Source organism: Nicotiana tabacum, chromosome 14, assembly GCF_000715075.1.
Source record: "Nicotiana tabacum cultivar K326 chromosome 14, ASM71507v2, whole genome shotgun sequence".
In the NCBI taxonomy this organism is placed as follows: Eukaryota; Viridiplantae; Streptophyta; class Magnoliopsida; order Solanales; family Solanaceae; genus Nicotiana; species Nicotiana tabacum.
The window spans coordinates 83,783,509-83,802,051 of record NC_134093.1 but is presented as its reverse complement, the minus strand read 5'-3'; the positions used below and the strand labels follow the sequence as shown (position 1 = coordinate 83,802,051).

The 18,543-nt window shown below is 37.4% G+C and overlaps 1 protein-coding gene across 2 annotated transcripts in view; it reads right to left on the bottom strand.

Annotated features, from left to right (window-relative positions):
- Positions 1-6,307: 6,307 nt before the first annotated feature.
- LOC107798080 (sister chromatid cohesion protein SCC2) overlaps positions 6,308-18,543 on the bottom strand; it is a 28,562-nt gene continuing 16,326 nt past the window's right edge. For both annotated transcript variants that reach the window (XM_016621036.2, XM_075229713.1), the window contains exons 8-28: positions 17,689-17,782; positions 17,407-17,593; positions 16,883-17,311; positions 16,276-16,808; positions 15,980-16,190; positions 15,854-15,904; positions 15,374-15,532; positions 15,108-15,275; positions 13,003-13,302; positions 12,769-12,921; positions 10,520-10,689; positions 10,279-10,387; positions 9,991-10,164; positions 9,811-9,915; positions 9,516-9,749; positions 9,096-9,229; positions 8,728-9,015; positions 8,255-8,612; positions 7,972-8,064; positions 7,754-7,879; positions 6,308-7,004 (exon numbers count right to left, since the gene is read on the bottom strand). In XM_016621036.2, the coding sequence (XP_016476522.2) occupies positions 6,789-7,004; positions 7,754-7,879; positions 7,972-8,064; positions 8,255-8,612; positions 8,728-9,015; positions 9,096-9,229; positions 9,516-9,749; positions 9,811-9,915; positions 9,991-10,164; positions 10,279-10,387; positions 10,520-10,689; positions 12,769-12,921; positions 13,003-13,302; positions 15,108-15,275; positions 15,374-15,532; positions 15,854-15,904; positions 15,980-16,190; positions 16,276-16,808; positions 16,883-17,311; positions 17,407-17,593; positions 17,689-17,782 (4,292 nt within the window). In that variant the 3' untranslated portion in view covers positions 6,308-6,788. The remainder of the gene's footprint in view (positions 7,005-7,753; positions 7,880-7,971; positions 8,065-8,254; positions 8,613-8,727; positions 9,016-9,095; positions 9,230-9,515; positions 9,750-9,810; positions 9,916-9,990; positions 10,165-10,278; positions 10,388-10,519; positions 10,690-12,768; positions 12,922-13,002; positions 13,303-15,107; positions 15,276-15,373; positions 15,533-15,853; positions 15,905-15,979; positions 16,191-16,275; positions 16,809-16,882; positions 17,312-17,406; positions 17,594-17,688; positions 17,783-18,543) is intronic.

Sequence of the window (18,543 nt, the reverse complement as noted above, 5' to 3'; positions counted from 1 at the left end):
TTGACCGAGGGTCACCTCGTACCTCTTACAGAAGGAAATGATGATCGGATCCAAGGGGCCCAGCGTTAAGAGATAAGTATAAACACTTAAAAAACCCTCCACGTGGGTAGTAATCACTTCTTCGGGCGTGGGGACCGCCACGTACTTATTAACCCAGTTGCAATTCTCCTTGACCTTGGAAAGGAAACTATTGGTGACCGAGCATATATATCTCGAGACTGGTTCACACCGACCCGGTACCGAGGAGGTTTTATCGATCTTGAAATCAGCACCGGTTGGACACCCCGTAGGAACGAACATCTTCAAGGGAGGTTCCGGTGTCGGTTTCTTAGTAGCAGCAGACGAAACGTTTTCCTCTACAGGCGGTCGCGAGGCAGAGGGAGTTTCTTTTTAGGAAACGGATTTTGAAGTCTTCGCCATTTCTTTGATAAGGAAAGAGAGGAAGTTTGAATATTAAGTTTGATGGTTGGGGATAAAAATAAAGATAAAGTTCTTGTGAAAGGATTTCAGAATAGCCAGAAATTTAATACCGGGAAGTGTTGAAATTTCTAAAAAAATAGGAGTAGACAAGATTTGGATGTAAAAGTTTGAATGAATGAATGAAGGGGGTATTTATAGTTTCCAAACGACGGTTCAAAGCCACAAGTGGCCGACCAGCAACTGATGAACATTTAATGCCATGAAGATGTGACTGACGAGACGTTTCGTTCATTTTGTCATTTCTGACGCGGAGTACCGAGGAGAGATATCGGAAGCTCATATCGTTTATCGTCGTTTACTCTCCGAAAAATGAGGGGATTATCTGTATACGGTCGAAATCAGGCTCGACTATTGCACAACAGATCGTGCTCAGAACGCGAAGGATTGAAGATCGACCCCGAATCTCATCGAACCAGAACACGAGGTCAAAATGTCCGTCCTCAGGAACATTGAGCCCGTGAACCCGGAATCAACCCTGACCCCGAATGAGTTCGAGGAAACATTGCCGGTATAAAATAATAGAAGACCGAAATAACGAAAGGCCGAAATATCCATAGCCGATCGAATATTTCGGTGGTAATCTCGGCACGTGTCAGTTAAGTACCGGAAAATCAGCAAACCATGAGATTTTTACCTTTTATAGAATTGTATCTAAGGTAGGACTCCCTTACTATATAAAGGGGAGTCTGATTACTTATAAAACACATTGTAATACGTATCTCAAAGCATTATATTACTATTCTCTTCAGGTTCTTATTATTCTCTTGTTGTTTTGTTATCAATAAAAGCATTTTTGGGCTCGAGGGTGGCTAAACTTCAAAGGCTAAGACTGTTCAACTTAAACGGTTTGTATTCACTTTTCCATTACTTATTTCAATTGCAATATGATTTGTAGTTTAGTATCAAATTAAATCACGTATCCTTAAAACCACTTATAAATTCAATTGTTATCCGATTTTGAGGGTAAACAAGGTGTATTTTTTATGTGTATAATAAAACAAGAATCTTCACAGAATGCCAATGTGTAGTCTTACAAACGAGTGTTCAATGTCCCCTATAACGATGTCTCCTTCTATTTATAAGGGAACATGCGCCACAAAACCCTAATAGTACAGATTCAGAGAATATTCACTGGAATATTCTCTTCAAAGTCTTATCCTAAAACTAGTCGTTACTACTCTGTTTAAAAGAGTGTTCGTCCTCGACCTTGATCTCTATTGACTCCTCGGCCCAGTCCTTCATCTCTTGTTAGATCACTTCGACCTTGAATATGCCTTTTGTTGAAGTCATACTAGTGACACGTGGCAGGCCTCGAAAGCCCTTTTAATGCTGATATGGTCTAAACATAACTAAGATAAATTTTGGCCCATCGTGGAAGTATTTAATGCCTCGATGATGATAAACGGTTGGAGCTCAAGACGCTATTTGTCTTTTCAAATTAATAATGTAATTTCTTTTCCTTTGATAAAACATTATTTTGTTGGAGATTTTACAACTTAATTGTAAAAGAATAATTGTAACGGAGTACTGAGTACAACGTTGATGGTTTTCCAACATCCATCACAAATATTCGAGTGTTGGTTTTCCCTAGCTCATTAATAACGATCTAGTTAGTTTTTACTCATTCAGTAACAATGATTTGCAACAATCTCTACGCACAATAAGTACATACACTACTGTTACTTGAAGAGTAGTACAAGGACGAAGAGGATTTCTCGGAGCTGCGCTGCGCGCGTGTATTTTTCTTTAATTTGGTTCTTCGACTTGTCATCTTTTGTAGTAATCATCATTGTTCTCGACCTTTCCTTTATTTATTGCTAAAACATTGATCTTAGAATTAAGTTGAATCTTCTCTTGGTTGGAAATCTTTGTTTGATTTCTGGCTTGGATTCATTTGACCCTCCCTGCCGCGTTTGCAATCTAAAATATGTTTCCCATTATTGCATGTTATTTGCAATACCATAATATAATTGTATACGGTCGAAATAGATTTCAGCCTTGGCATGTCCGGTATGGTTCGAAGGGTGATGTATCGAAGTAAGATCCCCGAAGGGGGACGAACTAACTTCGAACCCGGGGAGGCCGGTCCGTGTCGAGATCGATATCATAATCAAACTCGAACAAGAATCGAACCATGACGCAAGGTAGACCTATCGTGCTGATAATCCAAAGACCAACCAACACTGACCTGGAATCAATTCGAGGGCTCGAACCAGGATCGGGCTCGAACCAGGATCACAAGTTCGAGCCGAAATCAAGCTCGAACCAAAATCGAGGATTCTAAGCGAGATCGAGCTCGCAGACAAAAGCCGTTGCAATCCCACTAGAGAAAATCTTGGCAGAAATTATGGAAAAGCTGACTTATCATGGGTCACCCACTGAATATTTATTTGGTTATGCTTGGAGCTGAATCCCTCCACTATAAAAGGGCTTGGTTATCATTTCTGTAGTATAGGTTCTCGGGAGACTTACATTGTAATAAAAGTATTATATTCTTCTACAGTAAAGAATCGCTCTTCTAGTTTCTTAGATTGATTCTATTTGTCGAATCCTAAGGTTCACTGTTCTTGATAACCTTATCTAGATTGCATTATCTCCAATCTACATTTGCATTTTATTTATCCTTGCATTTTGGATCAAGTTACGCCACATATTCTTGTAACTGCATATAAATTCAACTCTATCCATTTTTCGGGTAAACAATAGTTAACGCAAAATAGAAAATAATCAAAGTAGTTTTGGCTTGTCTCATAAGTGCTGGCAAAATGAGCACATACTTTGTCAACCCGTCCAATCCGCCCATATTTTAATGGATTGGATGAGTGATATTTAAGTTGGGTAAAATTTGAGTTTCAAACCGTAGAAATATGGATATTCATGGGTAAAATATGAATTAGCCTGGTGGGTTATCTTCCAACTTTTGCTCACTCAAAATACATGATATCATATTTTAAATTGAAAATGCTATAAAAGTATTCCGACCCCTCTTCCATCGTATGTTTCTTCTCACCATAGTTGACTGTGAGTATTTTTTTCTTTTTTTTTTTCCTTCTAAACATTGTAAGTACTGTTTACTACTCCCTCCATTCCAGTTTATGTGAACTTATTTCATTTTTGGTCCATTTCAAAAAAAATGATCCATTTCTAAATTTGGAAATAATTTAGCTTAAACTTCTAATTCTACCCTTAATGAGAAGCTTTTATAATTACACAAATATTGTGGACCACTTTTTGACTTGTTTAGGACCACATATTCTAAAAGTTTTCATTTTTTCTTAAATTCCGTGCCCAACCAAACAAGTTCACATAAATTGGAACAGAGAGAGTATTGTTTAGCGTTCTTATTCTTTCTAGATACATACTTGAATACCAAAAATAGTTTAAGAAGTAGAAGCAAATTTGTATTGTTTTTCATTTGTTCTTGAAGAGAACATGTTAAGAAAGAGAATATTTTCTCATTTGTAATACGTCACTTTCGATAAAGAGGTACTCAAGAGTACAAGGGTGTGTTTGGTATGAAGAAAAATATCTTTCAGAAAATATTTTCTAATTTTTTTATATTTGGTTGGCTTAAATATTTTGAAAAATATTTTTCACCAATTAGAGAAAAATATTTTCTTTATCAAGAGAAGGGAAAATATTTTTCAAAACTCTTTTTTAATCTTCCCCGCCCTACCTATCCTCATCCCACCCCTACCCCCACCCCCTACACTCCCACCCCCAAACCACCCCACCCCTACCATCCCAACCCCCACATACAGTATCCCACCCAACTCAATAAAAATATTATTAAGAGTAATTTATTTTTCATTTCAACAAAATGAGTATTTTATTTTCATGATGTAAAAAAAGTATTTTCTTTCATTTCAAAATAATTACCATGATATAGAAAAAGTATTTTCTTTCATTTCAACAAAATGAGTATTTTTTTTTCATCATGTAGAAAAAATATTTTCTTGCATTTCAACAAAATGAGTACTTTATATTTCAACCAAAAAAATAGTATTTTCTTTTTAGTTATGTTGCACATATTTCAACGTTGAATTTGTACAAAGTCATGTATTATTAGTGAATTTTTTGTATATAAATAGCATCTTTCTATTTATAGTATATTTTTTGTTGAATTTATTTACTTTTATATTGGATTGCAGATAATATACGAACAAAGTGAAAAATGCACAGTCATATATTATTAGTGATATTGCTTGATATACATTAAACACATTTTCTTCCTAAAATAAAAAATATCATATTTTGTGGAAGAGTAACTTAAGTTTACAATATGATGGTCAAATTTGAATAAATTTAATGAAGAAGAGTATATACTATTCCAGTTAAGCTTATGTCACTAAATAATCTGAGTAAAAGGAAAATTATAAATTGCACTTGAAAAAATATTACACTTATATAATATGGGTTAACCCATATTCAACCCGTCCATTTGACACCCAACCGTTTTTGACCCGCATAAAATATGGGCGGGTTGAGATCCAACCCATTTTTGCGCAAGCCACTATTAATAATAATTTACACCCTGTCACAGCCGCATTTTGTGTTCTACTGAAACATCATTTTTCATGCACTAATAATAGTAAAAGAAATATTCTATGGCTTACGAGATACAAATGCACATGCAATGTTCAATTTTCCTTGTCATTGGGATTAAAGGGGTCTTTCTTCTTCCTTTTCTTCAATTACATGTTTATTGTCAGATTTTATACGAGAAAAAAGCAGTAGTTTTATAGGAAAGCCCTTACCTTTCTTTCAATGCTTTAAGATGGAAGTAGGTCTAGTATAAGGGCATGATAGATAGATAAATATGTCAAAACTATGAAACAAGTTGAATCTGCTGAATTTAAAAATAAGATCCAGTGTTCCAAATCCTAGAGGTGCGGATTAAATGAAAGAAGTCTATGTGCAAACACATGTAATTATGTATCAATCAAATGATTTGGTGTAATTACCGAGTCATAAATCACTACCGATAGTGACTATCTGATGTTTCTGGTTTGACTTGCGACGAGTTGTCGTTCAGAAATCAGTTAAATTTAAATTAGTAGTCTCTAAGTGAGTACGATTTTCACACACATCACTCAGGTCTAAGGCATACTTTAGAATAAATGGATTCGACGCGAGTATGATTCATTCATAAATTTAAGTTATTTACACTCATGTTTTGGATTATCCGTATAATATAACCTATTATAGTGGTTATTTACTATTTTATCAAGTTACTAATATTTATTATAAAATTTGTCCTTAATTGCCTTATAATTGACCTAATCGTATGAATAGTTTTGACACCATTAGTAAATAAAACTAAACTCTTATTTAAGGAACTCACGCACGCTAACAATTTCCCATTTTTCTGTTCATTTGTACATACATAGACCGAGTCAAAAGTAGTGTGTACAATCGCACACGTTACGAATAGCAGCCTAGATCTGAAAACAACTGCATTACTCTTTCCAATGAAGACCAAATCAAGGCCACGTGTTACCATAAGATACTGTAGATATATCTCCCCCACAAAAAACACACCAGGCGAAATTTGTGTCAAAACCCAGTGTGCTATGAAAGGGTAATTGAGACCCTGTGACATTGGCTACACCAACAATGATGGCAATGTCTTCCTATCCTAGATCTCATAAAAATATCATCAAATACAAAATCTCATCAGATTATCCGAATAATATCATATAAAGCACTGTTCCAAAGATAGTATTCTGACGTTCTGCATATTTACAGGTCTTGCTTGGGAGCCACCTCTTATCTATCTCCATGACTCTTTTAAGTACACAATAATACAAATTGGGTAAACACATGATGCGAGTAAGTTGTTACCTTACAAATTTTCTGCTCCTTTACGTCTACAAAATCTAAAATATTACTTGCAGAACAGAAGTTCAAAAAGAGCTACACGAAAACAATGGCGTGATTTCAATTGCAAATGAGATCAGAATCTATTAGAATGTACAGAAAATGGACCAAAACGTACACCAAAAGAGGATTCTTCCCCTTCTTTTAAACCCCCTAAAGAAATAATAAGGAAATCATTCAGTCTCAATTTTGCTACTTGTTGGAGGTCGTCACCAAAATTTGTGCCTCCAAGAATCATGACTTCTAAATGAAGCACATCACCGATGTACTGGAGCTCCAAGCATTAACTTTTAGTACTGGCATCTCAGGGTATGATCTCTTAACTTCTCTAGATGATGTTACAAATCTGTTTAGGTTCTTGCTACTTTTGTCATTTACCTGTCTTCCTGCATACTGTACATGTTAGTGTTACCTGTAAGTATTTACATTTAGTATTGCTGCCTTAACCTGCTACTGCTTCTTCTGCCACTATTACTAGTTCTCATTCCGCTACCCCAATCTCCATCTTCTTCATCATCTTCATCATCACCACCCATCATTCGACCACACTTCCTACTTCTTCTTGGAGGAGGGCGTTTCCTTTTGATGTTTGCTGTGTATACTGCATAGTCCACTGTATCTTCCTTCATGGCATTCTTGAAATCCTACAAAGAATGATAATCAAAATGCAACAAATCACATGTTTAGTCTAAAGGTTGTCTCTGCGAGTGCATCCCAATTATGTTGTGAAAAAATATAAAAAGCGAGAAAGAGGGGGGTTTCCGAGCAGCAACCTTAGTTTAGCTGCAAAGTAGTCTATCTTTCCAGAATGAATAGACGCAATAGATAAACAAGTACCGCAGTAACTTTGACTCATTTACTTAATGCTGTTTAATCCTCCTACTAGTGCAAAAAAACTCCTAATGGCCATGGTTAAAATAAGGGGAAATATCACATTTGTAGAAAGAGCGATTAGCCTAATCACATAGGGCTATTAAGATTTCACTCCAGCTTGTCTATTTGGACATAACAAAAGCTAATTACAAAGTGAAAGCCCTAGATTTGCAATCACAACACAACACCTGCAATTTAGCTTCAATAAACAATTACCTGAGAAACAAAACAAAAACAAAAAACAAAAAAACATATTTAGAAGAGACAAGAACTGAAAGAAAAGTGTTACGTATTTAACCATGAAAGCTTCAAAAGCATAGGGTGGCAAATCATCCAGCAGATACTAAGGAAGAACTATAAGCTTAGAAACCATAAATGAGCGAATAATTGTCTAGGCATAATCTACGCAACACATATAAGTGTAATATATGTGTTCTCTCAGGATTACAAAACTCCCATAGACAATTAAACATGCAAGTCGATGGACACGTACATAGCATCACCGCTGCACTTAATTTACCTGATATCTCCGGACAAAGTCTTCATAATTGTTTGGGGGGTCAATGTTAATTTCCTTCACATTGAACTGAAGATTTTGCCTTGAAAGACCTTCCCCGGGTTTTGGGGGTTCATTTGGAGAATATGCCTGATGAAATAACCAGCACATATAAGTACCAGGTAGATGCTGCAAGGCATTCATTTGCATAGTTAGAGGCAGAGTCAATCCAGAAAGCAAACCTGACAACGGGCATCATTTAGATCATACACAATCTTGAGGTGCCTCTTTAGCCTCAGAAGCAACTGTAAAGCACCGGCTGCGAGACATTCCACCTGTATTATGCATAGTTGTCAAACAGAAGAATCAAAGTACTCGCCATCTATTAGCTTGGAAAGTTAAGAGGTAACATGTGAACTATAAAGGAGACAACAGTCAAGCTCATAATGACATATTTCACGTGCTCTGCATGCCACACCACACCATGCTCATATGGTTAGACTGAACTTGATGGAGAGAGCATACCTGGATCATGTGCAAATCAACATTGGATATGCCATGTGGATTTAATGATGCCGGATGGGGCATATATGAATCCACTGATCCATAATCTACACAGACACGATCCCTTTCCAACCCTTCCAGGATTTCGTTGGTAACCATTGCTTCAGTCTCACACTTAATAGGTTGAGTGGGCTCTGTTTGAATGCTCCCACTTCCATTTATTTTTTGACTACCTGCTTGTAAAAACTGTAAAAATCCTTTCATATTTGCCTCCACTGTGCCAGCCCTAACTTGAATAATCCGATTTATAGAATAGATCAAATAAAGGGGCTCATCAGGCGATGTGAATGGAAGTGAAGCAAGAATTTCAGTGCAGTATCTGGAAGAGAGGAGGGGAAAAACAAATTCAGGATCAGTAGTCCAGATTAATGCAAACAAAATAAATATGGAAAAGGTAACCAACGTTAGGGTCAGTAATCCAGATTGGTGCATACATTAAAAACGAGACTACTGAATCACTCAAGCTTGGTGTATCAAATTTGCGCACAACTGAGGCTATAAATTTGTTCCTTGAAAGACGATTTCCACGGATGAGCTTATAGATTCTAGACACCCCATGCTTTGCATGATCAAATGAGCCAGGGTCCGACTTTCCTGACATGATACCTGGAGCTTTAGACTGAGCATTTAAACTTTGAGAACCACCTTTATTCATGGCTTGTATGAACATAAATGACTTTTGTAGACCATCACCAAGACGGCTCTCAAAGAAGGATGGATACCTGAAAAGGAGCCACCGACAATTAACATAAACCCATTATATCCAGAACAATTCTAGATTCTAACAATACAGAGAGCGTACTTCTCATTCATGTTCATCAACAAATGATGAGCCAGCTTTGAGTTCACCTCCTGAGGATCTATTTCAAGCGCTATCAAAAAGGGAACACAAGTAATAGGGTGGACAAGACCTTGACGCAATACAACTTCCACAATCTGTTTGAACAAATTCAAAGGTAGATCAGAATAGGAATCTACCCCATAATTCGAATGGATGAAAAGATCTATCTATAACATTGAGAATAACTACTCCATGCTTCAGAAAATAGCATTACATAGAATTTCCAAATACTGAGGATCGATATGGGGATATGTAACACCGGCAGTGAACAGACCAGCGCTTAGACAAAATGTCCAATAAGTGGGAGTGAGTTCAATACATACGAGCAGCTTAATGAATCAGTTTTTACAGGAAAAGAAATAAGAAAAGTTAGGGAATTACCTTAAGAGCAGACTGACGCACTTGTTCATTCACATCCAAGGATCTTTCTAAGATTTTAGCCCAATACAATTGAACTATTCCCCCACAAATATTGGTATCACCAGCCCCTGCAGCAACTGGCACACTAGGGCCACCAACTGCCGTATTAGCTACTTCATTTTCACTTGCATTATCTGTTCCCATTTGACTTTCAGCATCAAGAAGATACTCATACATGTTTTGCAGTGATTGCATCTGGTCCACGAATGATTTAGTACACAGCATTTCAAAAGTATGACAGAAGCAGAAAAGTTACCTTGAGTCGTGGATCAGTATTAGAAGAAAGTGTGGCCTCCAGGATTTTCCCTACATCCTTTTCCAGCATACATTCTGGCCGAGCAATTAAAACATAGCCCAGTGCCTGGAAAGTTACAAATTTACACAGGTGATGATTACGACATACATGCAAAAACTTTAAGGGAATAGCAGGACTCACCTGCAATGAGCGGACCTTGATAACAAAGTCCTCGGTCTGAAGATATCTCTTAAACAGGTTGATGCTGCTAGCAACATGTGAGTTGTTACTGGAACCAGATACATATAACAAAGAGCTACTGTAACGTATTAGCAAACCCAAGCAGAAAAGAGACCGGCCCACTTGCTGAAAGTTCTGAAAAAGAACTAAAGTAAGCAATAATGCCATATAGATCACAAAACAAAACACGAAGAGCAACATCTGTTTTTTTCCTAGTAGAGATCAGAAACTTCATGGGGTATAACGAACCTGTTTATTACTGAAACCTAGGGCATCTAGGCGTTTGAAGAATAACTGGATAAGGTGTTCAATAATAGTTGAACCCTTTCCAGCAACTTTACTCACAGAGCAAAGGCACCTGTAATTTTGTAAGCAAAAGCTTATAAGGAAACAACTGAAGCATGGAAGATGAAGTTGCGAGAAATTTATTAACAGAAATGGTTAGTTCCTATATATAGCGAGAAGAGGGTATCAATGAGAGAGTAGATACTTGATGCAAGCATGGACAACAGTCAAGAAAGAATGCCGAACAATCATTTGCTTCAGATCTTGCTCAAGTTCTTCAGCAACACTTTGAGGAAGCTTCCGTAATAAAGGCAAAACAGAATCAATTACAAAAATTATACTCTCCAAAAGCTGGGCAGCAACTCGATTATCAGCCTACACAAGAATCCAGAAGAACAAAGCTTATCATAACTTGTTCGTAGTATCGAACTTCTAAAAGTACACTACTCAATAGAAGAAAAGGAGGAATTGGGAGGCAATAGCAGTGACGACCATAAGTTAACAAGCGCGTACAGCCAATCTTGGATAATATTTTAGTATGAAGGAACATCCACCCTCTAATACACAAACTGGATACGCTGTAAGCATTTTTCAATCTATCCATCTCCCACGGACTGATACATTGGAAGGTCAAGGTAGGACACAGTCAAATCATCTCAAGCAACCTCTCATTTTATCATCTACTTGGGTTACTTGAGCCATATGATCAATCATTTCTAATCTAGTCCAATTTTGTATGATTGTACATTCATCTCAACATTGCATTTCTACGACACCAATCTTTTGGATATGTTGGGCCTTAGAGGTATATTCTTTCCCACATAACAGATTGTTGGTCTCACAATCGTTCTATGAGACTGACCTTTCACTATGTTAGGTATCTTCCAATTGCATAGCGCTCCTGTAACACACTAACACTCTCTCCTTTCAGTTATCATATCTTAATTCGATGAGCTACACCTTCATCAATCAAGCTATTTCTGAGAAGATTAAGCTTATGCATCTGGAGCCAATTAGCTTCTTCGTTAATGAAGAGCTTCCATTGTGAGCAGAACTATTTATTTGAATTATTAAGAAAGCTGCCCTCCATTCCTGCTTTGAGGAGTAGATTGAAGGGGTGAACTTCACTCGCTGGGGATGGGATTCATTCACTTGCATTCCTGCTAGCACTACAAAAAGCTCTGGTCTTAACGCGCTTACTACTGATGTACGCCTTTAGGCACCATAATCTCGTCCAAACTCAATTCACTTTTGTTCATCCAATGAGGGCTAAATTACATTTATTCTGTCTGTCTCCATTAATACAACTTTTAATTGACTCCTCCTACAAGTTCTTCAATTAATACAATATCATCTGTAAATGACATATATCATGGAACCTCACCCTATGTACTATTAGTTAGCTTATCAATATAAGGCAAACAAATATGGCCCAAAGCACATCTCTAGTGCAACCCACGATTATGAGAAATTCCCTTGTATTTTCTCCTACTATTCTCACACTTAAGATAAATCACTCGTACATATCCTCTATGTCATTTCCATATTTGATAGATTTGTTTCTTCTCAGGCACCCAAAAAAGCAGAATGTTTTGTATTTTATCATATACTTTTTCGGTAAATTAATATCTATCAATATTTAGCAAGAACATAACCTTAGTTGTAAATTAACCAAACATAAATCCTAAATAGTTCTTTGCCACCATTGCAATAACTGCATTGCCCAAGACCATATAAGGAGACCAAGGACCTCAAATCCCACCGATGTGGGACAACTCAACAGTCTATAACTGTATATGTCTGCTCTACAACCATCCTTTCCCAAAGATTCAATTGATTCAAAATTGTAATACCACTATAGTTCATACAACTTTGAATATCTATTGTGCTCTAATGTATCCCAACCAATTCTTCACTCAATTTAACATTTTTCCGCTTCCTAACATAAGATTGAATAGCTTGGTTTCCGAAAATAGTACAAAACATGGTTGGTATTAAATGATAACACACATGTTTCTCGTATGCTGCTTCCGGAACTAAATAGACTAAAGTACTATATCACCTTCAAGTTGGCTACATAGACAAAATTGCACATTCAATATATGCATTATACTTGAAACCCAAAAGAGCCATTTGTACTATATCCCTTTCAAGTTAGCACACAGAAAAAACATGCACTGTTGACACCCAAATGAGCTCTATGCACTATTATCCCTTGTTTATACCACATGTTTCTGGTATGCTGTCTATGTAGCGACAAACTTACAACATCTCAAATTAGTAGTGCATGCACCAAATGCATATGCACACAAAAGATGTACTCGATTCCATTACGAAAATCAAAAAAACAACTTTTGTTCTTCGAAAATTAGAAAAGCAAATTTTCTCAACAAGAAGAGAAGAAATAACATAGAACCACAGCGGAGTAGCTTAAAGACCAAGTAGATGCACAACCTGACTCTTCAAATAAGGTTGTAGCGTGACCACAAACTGAGAAGGATCAGAAGCTGGTGCACATAGAGTAGGATCAACAACACAAAAAGCATGCAAGAGCCTCATGTATGGTAGCATGTGCACCTCTCCTTCTCCAGTATTCATCTCCGTCACCTGTAGAGGAAGATACTTGAAGATTCTATTTAATAAAAAGGAAATCCATATATTTAATAGGAACCATCCTACAAATCAGACCTGCAGTATTTTCTCCAATAAGCACTTGCACATCAACTCGCAGCGCCTACGGACCGAAGCAAGGGACACAGGGTTGATGCCAACAGCTTTAGCAGATTGTGAAAAGAAATCAAGAGCTATGTTGCGTTTAATCACAGTTACAAGAGGTTGAAGACTGGACATCCTTCTGAGCATTTGAACAATTTGCTCTGTTTTCTTAGCCACCTCAAGTGGAACAGAACTTCCATCTCCGAAAAATTGATGCTGTGAACCAGAAGGTTCCTCAAACCAAAACTCATAAAGTGTCTTGCAGACCAGGTCCTATAAACAAATAATAGAACAGCGTCTAAGAATTGCTTCTATGCTACTGGACTCTAGCCATATAAAGCATTGTCCACATCAAGGTTATTCAATGTGACATTGAATTAATCTTCAGGCAAAACAATAAAAGTATAAAACCAAACTCAAAATTGTGAACATGACTGCTTGTTCCATCCACTCCTTGATTGACAGACCCCAAAATATATCTTGCACAGAGACCAATGCATTCACACCCAAAACATGCTACCAGCCACCATTTTACTATGATGCAGAAAATGTTTTAGATGCAATGACACAAAAAGTACTCCCTCCGTCCAAAACTATAACCCCCTTAACTTATAAATAGATCCAGAAAAGAAAGTAAGTCTGAACAATAAGTTGCCAAAAATTTTCGAATTTGTTGCAGACCTAGCATAAGTAAATTAAAGAGTAGACAAACCTAACATATATAAAGAAATGTGACCCTTAACAGCTTTTTCTTTTAGAAAAGGTGGTCACACAGTTCAATATGGTATTAAAGTAAGTAGAAGTTGGGCTTCAAACTTAAATTTACCATCACCAATTATCCAAAAAAAAAAAACATGTGCTTGCTCCAAAAGAAATAGCCAGACCCACACACTGGGAGTGTTTAAGACCTAAAATAAATAAGTACATGTGCAGACATGACATAAATAAATAAATGCGCTTGCTCTCTAATACTTCAAATTTTTAGATGATGTGGTCGCATGCTTCAACAAAAGTAGTACTTTAAAAGTGGAAAAAAGTTTGTGACAAAGACATCACCTCAGAGCAAAACCAACATTAAATGGTAACTTGCTTTCTGTTCAAGTTTTTGGAGATGAAAAACTTCTCAATCCAGAGATAGGGGAAAAGAATTCAGACACGGACTAAAACGTGCTGGCTCAATTGAATTGAACAGAGAGACTAGTTGCTTTATTGCTTATATGGTACTCTATTCACCTGAACTTAGTTGGCAGGGTTTGACTGGAAACGGAGTTCAAGAAAATTTACACAAGCCAAATATAAATAAAATACTGAAAGTACCCCCACAAAAACAATTTGTTTTGTATTAAGTGGGATCAACAATAAGTCATGTCAACATATGATCTAAAAATACCTAGTTTCTAAATAAAAATGTGTACAATAGACCCTTGTGGTCCGGCCCTTCCCCGGATCCTGCGCATAGCGGGAGCTTAGCACCGGGCTACCCTTTTATTCAGGCCAGCTTGAGCGCACCTCGACTACTGGTGGAGGGATGGCTTGTTTGCCTCCTTATATGGTCTTGGACAATTTTCACCTTATGAGCTAGCTTTCAGGGTTGATTTAGGTCCAAGGTCCATTTCTTCACAGCAAATAACCTTTGAGGTTTTTTTCTTCATTTTTTATTTAACAATAAATTAAATACTTAAATCTTGTTATACAAAGTTCAAAATTAATTTAGAAAAACCCCGCCTACTATCCAGTCCACCAAAGTGGAGGGTTTGTGGGCTGGATCGGGCCCCTTCCCACTTGTATAATGACTGGCTCGGGACCTGCCTGCTAAATTGGGACTGGCCTATCAACCGCACCAAGGAAGTGTCTTCGTCTGAATCGATGTTTATGGGCCAACCGACCCGTTTGTCAGGTCTAAAGCATAATGATAATTATGGTCAATCATCGGATGAATATACCTTACAAGTTCTACATTTATCTGGCGCAGATACTGTTATGGTCATGTTGCTTTTATCACCATTAACCAAGGACCTGGGCCAAAAGAATGAGCTAGAATGTTAAACGGGAACAGAAATTGATTTGACTACTTCTACCTGTACACTGGATTCCTCATCATTTACTCGGGAAATAATTTCAACGCAAGCAGTAGTGAACTCCGAGAAGCTAGAATTTGAGGTGCACATGTCCCGAATGATTTTGATAGCACGCTTCCGCACACTAACACCAGTATCCTTTATTCTTTCCGCCAACTTCTCAAAGTACTGTGCAACCAAAAGAAGAGTTAGGAGGACAAATACTGGCATCCTGAACAAGGTATCACCACAAGCTTTGTGGGATCAAATAGATTTAAATTCAATACCTTCAGACCAACATCAGGATAGGAAGCAATATGTCTGCCTACAAGTTCCAATGCAGCTTCTCGGGCAGATGTAGCGGAGTCACAAAACCTCCCTTCCACTGCTGTTTGGACATGCTTATCACCCAAAACCTCTGGATCAACATTTATAATGATACTAACCTGCTCTCATTATGGCACAAACAAGAGGAGCAGAAGATAAGTACTCCAAAAGTTGGAACAAAACAGATACTACCTCCGTTTCAATTTATGTGAACCTATTTCCTTTTTAGTCCGTGCCAAAAAGAATGACCCCTTTCCCTATTTGGAAACAATTTACCTTTATGCAATGATTTATAGCCACACAAAATATATGTGCTTCATTTTACACCACAAGTTCAAAAGTCTTCTCTCTTTTCTTAAGCTCCGTGCCCAGTCAAATGGGTTCACATAAATTGAAACGGAGGGAGTATAAATTTTAGAACAAGTATGCAACCGACTTACTGCTCGCAATGCTTTTGCACGAATGATTGGAGAGTTCTCCCGCAAACTTGCCTGTAAAGCATCTTATAATGAGTATAAAAAAAATTAAGTTCTCGAGAAAAAAGGAGAAAGTGCTACTTTACCAACCAGAAGCACTTGCAGAATCTTGTCAAATCCTCTAGAGAAAGAACTATTCTGTCCCAATGCTAAAGTTAGCTTTTTTGCTAACTCTCTCGTCATTAGTGAAGAAAGAGAACCAGAGTCACGCACAATTGCTTGTGACTTTAATCTAGCAACATAATACATGAATTTCTGCTGAGAATTAGGGTCATCTTTGTACCAAAGGCAAAGATAGAACCTGCAATGCATTATCTTCTCAGGAAAGGTTATCAAACAGAAAAATACTAATAGCATAAAAATATTTATTTCAGAGAAGCACTGACCAGCGAGTAAACAGATGCCCATCATCCACAGCCGCAGCATCGTGGAGATAATTCAGTAGTAGCTGCTGAACAGTCTCCAAATTTGTGATTGCCTCAGTAACTTGTGAAGTCTTTCCTGACTTGTTACGATTATTTTGACTAGCATCCTTGGACTGAGACTCGCAATGTGATTTCAATACAAGAAGTTGCTTCCTGGAGAAACACATCGGACAATGAAAGCCGCGATTAGGAACATCATGACCCCTAATTCCGGTACAGTCAACATGAAACAGTCTCTGACAACCATGACATCGAACAAGTGATTTGTCAACTCTGGTATCCAAACAAACAGAACATGCATCCTTGGGAATAGTCCGGTCATTCATGTCCTCGCTTCTCAACTCCTTCACAATCCAGAATTTCTCCTCCCTACAGTGGACTGCATCCTGTTTCAGCCTTGCAGCAATTGTGCCGAGAAGGTCAATGGCCATTGAACGAACAGAAACATCTTTAGATTTCAACCCAGCATTTTGAAGAAGTAAAACACAAAGAACCTGCAAATAAGTGTATCTTTAACATATAGCCAATGAAGTGGATTATGTTAGAAATACAACCGCGTCTCTAATACCTCCAGAAGAGGAGCAGAGGCAGGATATTCAGGCAAATTCAAAGTAATCAACAGATCAATGACAAGATTCTCAATCATTGTCTTCAACTCAGCTGCCTCTTGATTTTTTGTGTTCGTTAGACGTTGAAGAACACGACTCCAGAAAAGACAGCAAGCTTCAGTGATGGACTCATAGGATTTGATAGGGTAACTGGCATCAATTGAGACTTCCAGTGAAGGACTGTCAGATGCTTCCCTCAAAACATCCGGAAGGTTTGAACTGCTGTGAACTATTTCAATCAGAAGGCCAGTGATGAGCTGAATTTGCCTCTGCTCTTCATCAGGAAGCGGATAAGTTCTGGGCATGCGCTTTGAAGAGGGTAACTTCAAAAGAATCTGAAGTGCCTCATCCATTATGTAAGCACGATGCTGTGTGTATGCATAAAATATCTGGACACTCAACAATGTATGCACAATTAAGTTCCAAAGCAGTCACTTTTAATTTAGACTTAAAGGCAAACTTATAGTAAACGTAGCTTCATTACCCGACTTATTAAGCTTATTGATTCCAATTGCAAACGCTGGATATTCTCAACCACAAGCGTTGTGAAGCAGGTCTTGATAAGCTGGAGAATGCAACTGTCAGGTAGGCGCTCTATCGTGCCCAACTCCTTAAGAAAACCAAGAATCACACAAAGCTTCTGAAGTATATCACTAACAGCAGAAGAAACCCTAAAAAAGTAGAGACACCAGCATGAGGTGATAGGACCATTTAATAGGAGAGACAAACAATACTCATTATCAAGGACACCAACTTATAATCATACTTGTTTGATGTTGATTTCCTTGGTTTCACACTCCTAGATCTCTTCTTCTTATTTGGTGAAACAAAGTCCCCATTAGCCTCTTCATCTTCTTCACCTGGAAGCATATGAAAACATAGGTAAAGATTTATATCTAAGTAAAAGAATATGAACTATATCTAGCAATACAATACTAGGGTTTAATAATAATCGACGGTCTTTTTCCAAGATTAGCCAATTAACAGAGACAAAATTGAACTATTATACCTATGTGACAAATTGGAATCAGAACTCACAGTTGTAAAGCTACACAAACTAGATAAAACAGAGTGTCCAGAGAAGAACAGAACAAGGAAAGTGTATGGTAATTGATGGAACAAACGTTTTACTGTACCAGTTATCCATGCCACCCTCAAGCAATAAACAATAATGATTCCAAAAGTTATCCCCTTCACGTCTTCTCCAATATAGAGTGATTTAATTAAATACTCATCAAAATAGAATGATTCCAGAACCGTCACAGAAGTTGTCACTTTCTTAGGTGGATAGTAAACAGAAAGCCAAGATTGGAAAAGGTCATGTGATGAGATAAAAGACCTGACAATAGCTACGGGCGAAGTTCAAAATATGAACTGAAAGAGGGAGAAAAATAATTTGGCCACTGCAAACTGACGGTTAGATCTAATTTAATATACTCTACTTCCATATTTTGGTTGGAACACTTCAAAACTCCTTACTGGAGTTCCCAACCTGTTTTCAGCTCTGCAGAAAGATTCTTTCAGCTATCTCCGAGAAACACACAGGCTAACCATTCAATTCTAGACATCACCAAGAAGTTTCAAAATCTTAAGATTGCCATTGTGCTAACATTTGCCTTTA